The sequence below is a fragment of the Dysidea avara genome, chromosome 4, assembly GCF_963678975.1.
Source record: "Dysidea avara chromosome 4, odDysAvar1.4, whole genome shotgun sequence".
Lineage (NCBI taxonomy): Eukaryota > Metazoa > Porifera > Demospongiae > Dictyoceratida > Dysideidae > Dysidea > Dysidea avara.
Window position 1 is genome coordinate 1,916,254 of NC_089275.1, and position 12,411 is coordinate 1,928,664.

At 38.8% G+C, this 12,411-nt stretch overlaps 3 protein-coding genes across 5 annotated transcripts in view; 2 read left to right on the plus strand and 1 right to left on the minus strand.

The window, feature by feature from the left end:
- Positions 1-9,207, plus strand: LOC136254531 (uncharacterized). Of its 3 annotated transcripts, none has more exons than XM_066047264.1 (5): positions 1-115; positions 212-410; positions 461-7,289; positions 8,441-8,551; positions 9,128-9,207. In XM_066047264.1, the coding sequence occupies exons 2-3, from the start codon at positions 220-222 to the stop codon at positions 3,189-3,191; spliced, it is 2,922 nt and encodes a 973-aa protein (XP_065903336.1). In that variant the 5' UTR covers positions 1-115; positions 212-219; the 3' UTR covers positions 3,192-7,289; positions 8,441-8,551; positions 9,128-9,207. The 3 variants fall into 3 exon arrangements, with proteins under 3 accessions (XP_065903336.1, XP_065903335.1, XP_065903334.1); XM_066047263.1 differs by having other exon boundaries at positions 8,441-8,512; positions 9,130-9,207; XM_066047262.1 differs by having other exon boundaries at positions 8,441-9,207.
- On the minus strand, positions 3,283-4,485 carry LOC136252776 (uncharacterized). Its single transcript, XM_066045343.1, has one exon. The coding sequence runs from the start codon at positions 4,483-4,485 to the stop codon at positions 3,283-3,285; it is 1,203 nt and encodes a 400-aa protein (XP_065901415.1).
- LOC136252778 (uncharacterized) overlaps positions 9,040-12,411 on the plus strand; it is a 27,331-nt gene continuing 23,959 nt past the window's right edge. Inside the window, exons 1-3 of the mRNA XM_066045344.1 lie at positions 9,040-9,207; positions 10,898-10,979; positions 11,931-12,010. Of these exons, the coding sequence (XP_065901416.1) occupies positions 9,040-9,207; positions 10,898-10,979; positions 11,931-12,010 (330 nt within the window). The remainder of the gene's footprint in view (positions 9,208-10,897; positions 10,980-11,930; positions 12,011-12,411) is intronic.

Sequence of the window (12,411 nt, forward strand, 5' to 3'; positions counted from 1 at the left end):
CGTCACAAAATAAAATGGCTGCGGCTATTTGGGGGACTCTAATAGTTTCGCTGTACTTTGGTATTGGAGTTCTTGCTTAAGCGTCTCGTGTACCCAGCGTACAAAGGCCTTCAATGTGAGTTATGTACAAATATTGTATTGTTGTATATATATGAATGTCTGAACGTTATTTCTTTCTCGATTCAGTGAAGTAACGGTATTTTTTTAACAGGCGACTTAATGGCGTCTGAAGAGAGCTCGGAAGGGAGGGCGAATATTGCTGCAGATTTTGAAGTTTTGACGGAAGGTGATATACCAGGTGCTTCACTAGACGGGAAAAAGCCGAAACAGCTTAATATTACCCAGTTAAGGAGATGGCTGGCTTGTAGGGGAGCTCCATTAAGTGGGAAAAAGCCTCAGCTTATTGAACGGTTAGATTACTTATAGTATTCAATACTTCAACCTTGTTATGTGTACTTAGGGCGGAATGTTACATCCAGTATGGCTGGGATAAGTATATTGTAGATCCTGACAAGGGCATGAACTGTAGACGGAAACTGTCAGCCATCCACCAGCCTGATTCAGAGCCACATCATCTACTTCAGTCTTTGCCATTACCAAGTGATCCACAGTGGACAAAACAGCTACAGTGTCTGCCAACGATTACCTTTAACACTATATACAATTTTCTTGTTGATCGTAAAGTTTTATTGAAGAAGGTCAGTCATATAGAAAATGTTATGGAAAGTCAAGAGCAACTGTCAAGCGAAGAAGGTTCATGCGATAAGTCATGGTATGAATCTGTTGAGTACACACGTACCCTGGAGAAGGCTTACCGTTTTTTTAAAGATGGTCATGTTCAAGCTATCAAGTACCACCCATGGTCTAGTCAACCCGATGTGATTTGTGTGACATCTACCGTTCTACCATCTATGCGAAAAGATCGAGTCTATTGTGCTACAATTGCTATCAAAGAACCTACCTGTCGTGTTGTGACTGCATATTGTACTTGCCCTGCAGGACTTTCAGGTTGTTGTAATCATATCACATCAACTCTATATTGCCTTGAAGATTTTGTGCGTAGAGGTTTAAGAGAAGAAGAAAGAATGGGTTGCACAGAAAAGCTGCAGAAATGGAACCAGCCTCGGAAGCGTAATGTGGAACCACGCCCAACAGACGATGTAGTATTAACTAAAGCAGAATATGGGAAAGAGAAACGTTCAAAGGCACTACACGTAAACAAGTGGGATTGTCGTCCAGATACAAGAAGAATAGTGGATCCTAACAAAGCACGCAGATTAAGGGAAAGTTTATCTGAAATAGAGCAGAATAAACTTTATTCAGCAGACTTTGCTATTTGCACTGCCACTACTGTAAAGGAAAGAAAGCAGGCCCTTGAGAAGAAGTCAATGATTTCAAGCTATGGAACATCATGCTTTCTACAGATTTTAGATGAAGAGCCTGCCCCAGAAATAAGTAGAAAAGAGGAGATGAGGAAGGAGAGGCTTGCCCGAGCAGAGGAACAGAAACAGCTTTTCATGCAACAGTTGGCTGTACAGCAAACCAGTGTCCAACATGATCATGATTATGTGCTAAGTTGTGATGCTGCTCCATCAAAACAATGCATTACATGTGAAACTGTGATACAAAAACGAGCAGATGAACTCTACAACCAACATGTCTGTGTTAGTCCTAATAGTATATCTGAGGTCGAAGAATCCACACGGGGCCAACACCAATCTCAGAAATGGCATCATGAACGGAGGCTTCGTCTAACTGCTTCAGTAATGAAGGAAATCTGCCATCGTCGACCCAGTACAAGTTGCACAGGATTTATTAAAAAGAAGTTATCATCCAAATCTATAGACACACCGGCAATTTCTTATGGAAGAAAAAACGAAAGCCAAGCAGTTTCCAGCTACGTAAATTATCAAAAATCTAAAGGAAAGTTTGTTCAAATTGAATCATGTGGGCTCTATGTTGACAAGGCATTCCCTTGGCTGGCAGCAAGCCCGGATGCTATTGTAACTGACTTTAGCAAGGCAAGTCATAGTAAGGGGTGTTTAGAAATCAAATGTCCTTACATGTGTGAGAGACGAACAGTCACAGATGCATGCAAGAATATCAATGGGTTTTATTTAGTTGATGTAGATGGAAGCACTGAACTATCGAAATCACACATGTACTTTTATCAGGTGCAAACTCAAATGCATGTCACTTGCCTTAACTGGTGTGATTTCTGTGTTTGGTCTCCAGTAGGAGAGCCTTTTGTCCAGAGGATTGAGTATGACAAAGCATTTATGGATAAAGCACTCACCAAAGCACAAAATTTTCATTTCAACAAATTTTTGCCGGCGGTTACACCTTACATGATCATTTCTCCTTGTGGTTACAGCAATTTATCTCAGAATAGCCCAACCAAAGAGATACCTCTGCACAGACAGGTTTTACCTAAGTTGGAACCTAGCACCAAATGTAATACTGACCCTTATCTGAACCTTGGCATGCATAGGACTAGTGTGAGTCATATTAAACAAGATTCCAAAAAGCAAGAATTTAATACAGAAAAGCTAGTGCCAGCAAGGAATTGTGACCAGATCCTTGGTGAATCAGTGTACCAGAAGATAATACAGCCTTCTGAATGCGATGATCTGCAGTTAGTGGCTGCTTATTCCAAGCCATCACCAGAATTCCAATCTATGAAAAGCATTTTACTGCATTTGAAACTTCGAAAACATGCAGTAAGAGGAGACGGAAATTGCCTTTATCATGCAGTTGCCCATCAAGCTGGATTGATACCATCATCCAGTAGTGGCGATGAAGCAGTGTGCAGGAACCTTAGACACTTGACTTTTTTGACCATGTTGAATTATCCCACCATTCAGTCAGAAGGCTCGTTATCACAAGTGGACTGGATGGACAAACAGCAAGCAGTACTACGAGATAATGAATGGGGTGGAGACTTAGAAATCCGACTGATGGCCATTGGCCTTAAGAAAGAAGTGATTGTAGTTACTGACTCCACTGTTGGAAATGTTTTTGCCCGAAAATACCCTTACCAACCACCACCTGTTTCTAAAATGAAAGGTGGAGTGTTTATTCCATTGACTTGTGACGAGTTGTGTGCCCAGTATGATTCTTTGCCGTGTCATAATTCATTGGTTCTTTTGTACAATGGACATAATCATTTTGATTCTACCAGACCCTTGTAATTTCATGGAATTTTCAAATTACTACATACAGACTTCAGTACATATGTAGATATAAATCACATCAAGGGGGGAATCCTAGGACTGTACATATTTAACAAACAAGGGGAGGACTAAAATTACATAGCATGGCACAAATATATATGATTTCATTGATGGAGTCCCACATGGTGGCACAAATTGGAGATTGTAAGATACGGAATTCTTTGATTCTCCCAATGGCTCTCTCTACATGTATTCGCAGCTTCGCAATTTTCCTTGTACGCATAACATCTTCACTAGAAAACTGGCTGTTAGATGACAAAAATGGAGGTATGTTTAACTTCACTCCAAGTGGTGCTAATAAATCTTGAATATCAAATCCTTTATCAGCCATAATCTCGTCGCCTACTTCGAGTTTATCCAATAATCCACTTTGTTCTACTAGCTTTTTATCTGATATTGACCCTTCATAGGTAGGAGATACAAAGACGACAGCTCCGCTGGGAATAATTCCTATCATCACCTTAACTGTATTTTTGTTCTTATAAGACGAAAAGGTAGTAGCTTGTGTAACCAAAGAAGAAGGGCGTTCAATGCCGAATTCTGTACAATCAATCACAAGTCTCGTGTTCGGGTATTGCTCCTTAAAAGCTACCGGCATATACTTTTGTACTATGTGCCATGGTGGAAAACGTTCCAAACCCTTTAAACTGTGATACAGCAAGTTGATCCATGTTGCAATGATTCTGGACACACATGACTGTGACAAGCCAAACCTGATGGCTAGGTCTAGCTCAGGGTCGTTAAGCCGAAGTCTTACTAGTGTAAGGAATAATTGCTCAAATAAGGGCAGTTTGTAATCCCTTCCAGTCTTTACATCATTATAGCTCTCCTTTGATTCTCCACCTCGCCACTGTCTCATAACTTTTGCATCGGATTCCAAAATGATGTTGTAAAAAGTTAAAAGAGTATTATAGTCTGGGAAGCCAGTATAAAATGAAACTAAGCCATCGTCTTCCTTGATGTTTGCAAGCCGGAATAATGATTTCTCATACTTAGCTTGTGTTTTAGCTAGCTGTTCTGACAACTCTGCCACTTGAGCTTTCAAATAATCAACTGAACTGTAATCAGTATCTTCTGTATCAATTTCACAGAACTCACTTAAAGATGGTCCAGAACTAACACTGTCCTCCTCAGAAAAAGATGAATCACTTTCTAATACCAAAGCTGCTCTTTGAGATGTGGTGGTTGTGCGCTTTTTGATACTGCAGCTGGGCCAAGAAAATAGTGAAGGAACTGCCGTCTTTGTCAGCATACGCCTAGCTGCTTGCGGATCCTCTCCACCACAAAGATAATCCTCTGGTTTAAAATGCTCAGAACATACTTTAGTGTATTCATTGATCACAAAGTCTGGCCCAGGGTCTCGTCGTATCTTAACAATCCATTCTTTAGCCTTTCTTTGTCTGTAGACAAATTTGGAAACGAATGAAAAGAGACTCTAGCACTACCACGTTGCCTTTGTTCGGCTGATCCACCAGATGCGTAACGACACGAGGGAACACAGCAATATTGACCCTTCCACACCTCATCACGGCATCTCTTGCTCGTGGTACTTATATCACCATTTTTATCAGTTTCTGATGTATCGCGTTCAGCAAAAAGTTTAGCAATGTTCACACTCTCTGACTCTCCTGACGCCATCTCGGACGCTTATCACTGACCTGTTTTAAGAAACCAGCATTACTTCACTGAATCGAGAAAGAAATACTGTTCAGACATTCATATATATACCACAATACAATATTTGTACATAACTCACGTTGAAGGCCTTTGTACGCTGGGTACACGAGATGCTTAAGCAAGAACTCCAATACCAAAGTACAGCGAAACTATTAGAGTCCCCCAAATAGCCGCAGCCATTTTATTTTGTGACGTCATTTGGCATAAGGCTTATAGTCAATTCAACAGTGGGATATATATGGGGGATGGGTTAACCCTGTGGTACAAGCCAACGAGCAGCTGGAGTTTAATGGTTCCAGCTGCGAAATTACTAAGCAATGATTAACATAATTAGAGTTGCACCGATAATTGGTTAAATTATCGGTAACAGCCGATATTAGCTAATTTTACAAGTATCGGTATCGGCTACGAAGCGGAATAATTTGCCGATTAACCGAAACTCACAATCAATCGTTAATGACGGCAATGAACAGGTGGAAGTAAAGAAAGAAGGTGGTGAATGTAGCAGTAAGTGGTTGTAACTGTTTTGGCTTGTTTGTTTGCACAAGTATGGTTGCAAGGCTATATAGTAGGCTGTGTATATTTATCGGCCGCCCACGCAATTAGTTGATCACTCTTCACAAAGGGTCTGGAGTCCCACTAAAAACACTGTTTGATAAGCTGTCTTAGTTGTTTTATAACTACTTGGCTTCCTATTCCATGAAAGGAGTTAGTTGCAAAACTGTAGAAAAATGGTAAAAGTCTGCCGCCCACGCAATTAATTACATTGATATTACAAATGCAGTTTATACACATAAACTTTAGGTGATTTTCTGCTCCTCCTCTCCTGTTCTGAAGAATTGAAGAATATCGGTAAATATCGGCATATCGGTTACAGGAATAGGCAAATAATCGGTATCGGTAAATGTGAAAAAATGCATATCGGTGCAACACTAATAACACATGCACCATGATTTTCTTATTATCACCAGCATTCTTCAGCTTTTAACTCACTCTTGCCTCACGTATTCATGAAGATTATACGGAAAATATTTAAACAGATATCCTGTATAGACTCAATGCACTGCACTTTGCCTGTTGTGTTCCCAAGTAGCCTGAGTGTTGTTTGTCAGTACAGCAGAGGGATTCTCTTCCTTGGGTTGCAAGAATGTAGCATCTCTTAGCAACCAACTGGTAGTTATTGGTTAGAATAACAGCTCAGACAGTAGGCTCCCTCTTATACTTAGAAAGCACAGAATGTCCTGACAAATCCAATTATGGTCAGAAAATTGACAATTTGTTGTCTGACTGTTATCACAAGCCCTGACATTATATCACACCAACCCTCATATTATAACCCAACTACAGTCTAAGACAAAACTAATTCTAGCTTGTACCCAGATTACTTTTTCTTCTTTTGTATGCATTCTGGTGACTAGACTATTATACATGTTCACCAGTGACTTATTTTCAGCTGTTCATTACCCATAATGTTACCAGCTATGTGTTACTGTCAACAACAGACTTGTACTAAGTGCATTAATTGGAATATCCAGGAGATCGTGATCACTAATATTTTTTTGTTTCAACTTTTTTCTACCCAGACGTTTTGCATATAGGCGCAGGTGGCCCATAAATGGAATGACAACTTTAAGGTGACGGTCACCTGGACTTCCAGTCTGAATTGTGTGTTTCCCTAACTCCGCCGCAAGCTCATCTACCCATGTGTGCCAAAGAACTCCACACCAGGTGATACATCAATTGCCTATGATAATTTTCATGGTGGTGGCTTGTTGACAGTAGATGTTACGTATGAGGCTGATTGTAGGAGTATGCAAATATTCTTTCGGCATCACTTTACATGAAACTCTTGGCATATTAAAGACAAACTCTACTACGAATCTACTTTCCAATAGCATATACAGGGCGCAATGAACACTATTTAACACCGTGCCAAGTAGAAACAATGTTAGCAGATTTCAAACATTTGAAAGGAGCCAAAAGCCGCTACAACATAGACTGGTAGTACAAAAAAATCTTTTTCTCAACATACTGCCCTGTGCCTACTACTAATCGCTTATGTTACACAACAATAGAGGTCTCCCTCACTAGTATACAAGAATAAACTGATGTAGAAAGTATTATAAGCTCTCTAGCATACCATCCTAAACAACAGATGATGTATACCACCAACAGTTTCGTGAACTTTCTTTAACAAGGCATTTCTGCTACTCTACTTACTTTCAGGGTTGTTACCACATTGAGTGACCATTTAATATTATGCAAAAGCCATAAACTAATGAATTCTTATGGCAAGACATATGGCTCACTATTCACGGGCTTCATAAACCACAACCTTCCAGGTGACCACCAGCTTGAAGATCATCAATTGTCTGCATAGTAAGTACTGTATAATGGGTTATTTTCAAAGGAGTTTAATTTTCAAATTTTTCATAACACAGCTTCTACGAAAATTTAACTCGTCGAATATAAAGCTGCCTTGTGCCAGGTTGGCCGAATTCTGTCCACTATTAATAGAAGGCCACATCTTATCACCCCAGGTAGAAGAGAATATAGAACGAATACATGACATCTCTTTCCGTACCTAGTAGGGCAACACCTTTGCTTTTCTTGATGCTGCAATTGCCATGCCCACAGCAAATTGGTAGTGAAGATTATTCATTTTCCATTGGCAAAACCACCTTTCCTATAATGAAGCAGTCCCAATACAATAACCCCCAATGAATGTCTCAATTTCGATTGTACAACTACATGTGGTCATTGTCTTCACTGCACAATTACAAAAAATAATTTTAGTGGCGATAAGCATGACGATAGAGTATTCGAAAATTAACTTTCGAAATTTATTTTAGCAGCTGTTCATCAAGAATTTCCCTTTCGAAATTAACTCATTATACAGTATTTCTCTTGTAACAGCAGTTTACACATCAACTATGAGTGAATGTTTGTCAACACCTACATACATTGTATGGCATCACACACACACACAAGTACGCACGCACACACACACACACACACACAAGTACGCACGCATGCACACACACACAAGTACGCACACACACACACACAAGTACACGCACGCACACACGCACACAGAGGTACGCACGCACGTACACATACGCACACACACAGACTTGTGCTCCATAATTCTCAGCACTAGTTCAGTTTTGTGGCTACTACACTTCAAATTTGAAGTGGTTGGTCCAGTGGTATACTACTGGTCGATCAGTGGATGTCTAGTTTGGATCAGAGTATAAATTCTTGCCAAAAAGCGACTAATGATCATTAGGCTGTGGATCAGATAATTCACAGCTAAGGCCTTATTCTCTAAATATGGAAGATTACCTGTTTCTTCTGTTATTAACTGTTGGCAATATATTGTTGTTGTGGTCAGCACCATGTAGCTACACAGCACCACTAATAGATTCACACATACACTTTTAAGGTAATTCACCACAAGCCACAAATGTGATACACCCACTAATACTATACACACATACACACATTATTAGTCTTTCATATTGTTACAGATACTTCTATGCCACCTCATCATTCAATTCCTCTGAACAACTACTGGATGAACTAGAGACTGAAGCTAAGATGTGTACATGTGTGCCAGAATACCACATGAATTATATATAGTAACTATTGTATTGTACTTATATGGAGATGTATGTATACAGTGGAACCCGTGTAAGAATTTTTGGTCTCATTTTACTGTAATATATGAGGTTGTCCTCTAAAATGAATGACTTAACCAAAATTTTGTCATGGAGGTTTCCTTACTCCAACTGTTGTCCATGTAACATGTAACATACATGTTAACAGATACCAACATGAATGTTTAGCAGTACATAAGTGTCACATGTGTGTGAGGTGCATGTGATCTACATGATCAAGTGACATACATGTTACAGTGAGGGTGACATGCACATGACTTGTATGGTATGGTCATGTTGCAGGGAATATGTATTCATTAATAAAGTACTAAGTAGAAAAAGTCCCTCCACCAGAGAAGATGTAAATAAAAGAGAGAATTCTGTAATTGCTATATTTTCAGAGATTTCTTTACATTGTTGAAAAATACAATGTGCAAAAAATTTTGTTCCCAAAATATCTCTTATAAGAGATGTCCCATCACAATCCCTTCTCCAGTAGTAACTCTACCCCCACACCAGTTAACACATTTCACATGTTACCATTCCTATTGTGTACAGAGTTATCCAGCAAGTTAAGTGAGACCACATCACAACCTCTACAAGAAACTGTTATCAAGAAGAAGTCAGTGTTCAACAAGGTAAACAGGAGTGGTACTAGTGTTTGATGTTGTGTACATGTTGTGTGTGTGTGTGTGTGTTAGTGATGTGCGATATATCGAAAAAATATCGATTTCACGATAATTTTGTCAATATCGTTATCGTATCGATTTTCGATACTGCTTTAGCAGATTTCGATATTTATCGAAAAGGTGATATTTTGCGATAATTATTGAAATATCGAAGAATATTTCAATAAATCTACAGCATTTAGTGTGTGATTGCACAATCACGCTAGAAATGAAGGTTGGTTTTGTACTATCTAGCCACTTTAAAAACTTGTCTGCCAGTTTTCTAGGCTTATTATTAGTTTTATGCAATAATTTGTGTGCAAATTGTATTTCAAGCATATTTATAAATATCGGCCGCCCACGCAATTACACCACCCACACAATTAAAAATTATCGAAAATCGTATCGAAATTTCGATATTTACCCCAATATCGTATCGATATAATATCGAAATAAAAATCCTGATATCGCACACCACTAGTGTGTGTGTGTGTTTTGGTAGTGTTATCCATTCTTAGGAGTGTGGAGACATGTAGTAATGCTGTTTGTAATTTTCAATACACCTTACACAACTACATATTTAACTACAATATGGAGACTTTAATAACATCCTCAATCGTCATAAAATTAAAAACACTTCCTATTATTAGTGTAGTATTTGCTGTAAATTTTAGTGGTAAAGTTCTTATTGTTTTAGAGTCATTTGTGATCTGCTGAGCGAAACCCAACCTGTTTGTATAATTCCATTGAAATATATTGGGTAAAAAATGTGTGCCACAAGAATAATTTTACACACATTTTAATTGCTCCAGAAACAATGAAGGAAGACACGGATTGAGGTCTCCAATACACTACTTGATTCACTATATCATGGAAAGTAAGAATACCGTTGTTTCATTTCTCTACCACGAAGCAAACGTGAGTTAGGTGTGTTTGTTTATGTTGTGGTAAAACATGACTTTATCATTGCTTGAGCAGTTTGAACAGCCTTCTTGCTAAATGTCCTGGGTGTATTTAGGCCAAAAACTACACCTTGATGGATGTCCCAGTTCATAGTAAATAGAATGACACACTCTGTAGCCTGTTACACTCAAGACTTATCATTGATTAAGCAAGCACCTGTGGTTTTTTCTTGTGTAGTCACTGTACAAATTGATTGTTTTGCTCTTTTGTTGTCTATCACTGTAACTCCAAAAACACTTACCAGATAAGGCTGAAACTAACAGCCCGTTGGGTTTTCCCTCTAGACAACAAAAAGGTCATAAACTGAGGTTCAAGGAAAATGCAAACAAGTTGGATTTTTGCTCACCGGGTCACATTTAGACACTGAGATCGAGAGACGTGGTGGAGAGCTCTCCCTTGACAACAATGTTCTCTAGCTCCATCAGAAGATAGTTTGCCACCATTTGTAAATGATTTAGTAACTTCTTGATAGGTATTTTTGGGATGGTGCAGCCTCAGGCTTTTGAGATAATCATTCACTTATTCTTGGCATCTACTGTGGCTACAGTAGCTATACATATCATTAGTACACACACCAAATATTCACCTTAGTGTACATATAGACATACATAGCTCATGATGACCTTCAGCAAAGCAAATATTGCTGGGTGTATATGATGTAATAGTAGGTGTGTCAAGTGTATCACATGATCTACAGGCCCAGGAGGAGTACAGTGACCAGTGGGTTAAGTTTAACCAACAAGACAAGGATAGTGTGAAGGTGTGTAGTGTGGTTGTCAGTGTGTGGTGGAGTGTAAGGGATACACAGTATTAAGAGTTCATAATAATAATATAATATACCTGTACATACTGTATGGGGTATGTACACTGTGTGTGTGTATGATGTAGAAATTTAGAATTTCTTTTCTTCTGAATGTTGACTCAAGGTCTATTCTGTTATTACACTGTAACTACTTTGGTCAGGATGAAATGTTGTCATTTCTCCTACACTTTTGGTGACCTTACCGGAGTATGTCCAATGTCCATGACATTGGAGGTTTTGGCTTTTACTTTGATTGTTAAACCAGGCATGCTCCTGGTTTTATTGAAATACCTATAAGCTTGAGAATGTATCTGTATGTATACATCTCTGTCCACACACCCATGTGAGCAAACAAGCTTCATTCGTGAAAATTGTTTATATTTCCTTCTAAACTGTTTCATCATACAGGGTAGTGTGGCCCGTCACTGAACCCACTTAATAGGGGGCCCATCGACTAGTTGATGATGCACTCCATTGCTTGTACAATAGTGGACTAAACAATAGGTCCTTGGCCGTCATGGAAGGTTGCTTCACATCACTGTCTGTGTTCTTATTGTCATACAGTATGCACACATGTAGCTCTACAATACAAAGACACATGTACATGTATGTGTGTATACCTGTATGTACAGTCTGTATGTACAGTCTGTATGTACAGTCTGTATGTACAGTCTGTATGTACAGTCTGTATGTACAGTCTGTATGTACAGTCTGTATGTACAGTCTGTATGTACATTAATAACATTATGTATTTACAGTATGTTTGTATGTGTTGGCAAATAAGAATGAAGACATTTCTCTTCTTATAGAGCATGTAATGAAGTCTTGTACAGAGCACACACTATACTTGCTTACTTATGCTAATACTTCACACATACTGTACATATACACGTACTATTATGGGATAACATGTTTGATATTGTTATAGACACTTTAAAAATAATTTACACCACCTCATCATTCAGTGCCTGGGAACAACTACTGGATGAACTAGAGGCTGTAGCTAAGGTGTGGATAATTAGATGTATATATACCTGTATGTGTCTCCTGTACTATATGAAAGTAGTGGAGTGCAGACCAACAATTCAGCTATTTTTAGTGCAGACTAAAGATCGTTCATTTCCAATGTCATACATCCATCATTTGTACATGTGACCAGGCCTGCAAGAATCACATGCACATTTTCACATTTTTCGAATTCCATTACATTTCTTTTGTCTACATAGCCAAATGAATGCTCAACCAAAGTTTCAGCCCTAGAAGTCCTTTAGCTTTAGAAGCTATAACACTACAAAGTGGTAGCAACAGAAAGACCGATTTGTACAGAAACTATAGGTGCTTAATTAAATGGTCATAACTTACGAATGTTATGTTATACTCGTTCACCATCACACTCCCCGTAAACAGGC

What these genes read in the sequence shown, in the direction of transcription:
- LOC136254531 (XM_066047262.1), top strand. Translation starts at nt 220, where the DNA reads ATGGCGTCTGAAGAGAGCTCGGAAGGGAGGGCGAATATTGCTGCAGAT. An exon ending in AAGCCTCAGCTTATTGAACG is followed by an intron (nt 411 to 460) that starts GTTAGATTACTT and finishes ATGTGTACTTAG; the next exon opens with GGCGGAATGTTACATCCAGT.
- LOC136252776 (XM_066045343.1), bottom strand. Translation starts at nt 4,485, where the DNA reads ATGCTGACAAAGACGGCAGTTCCTTCACTATTTTCTTGGCCCAGCTGC.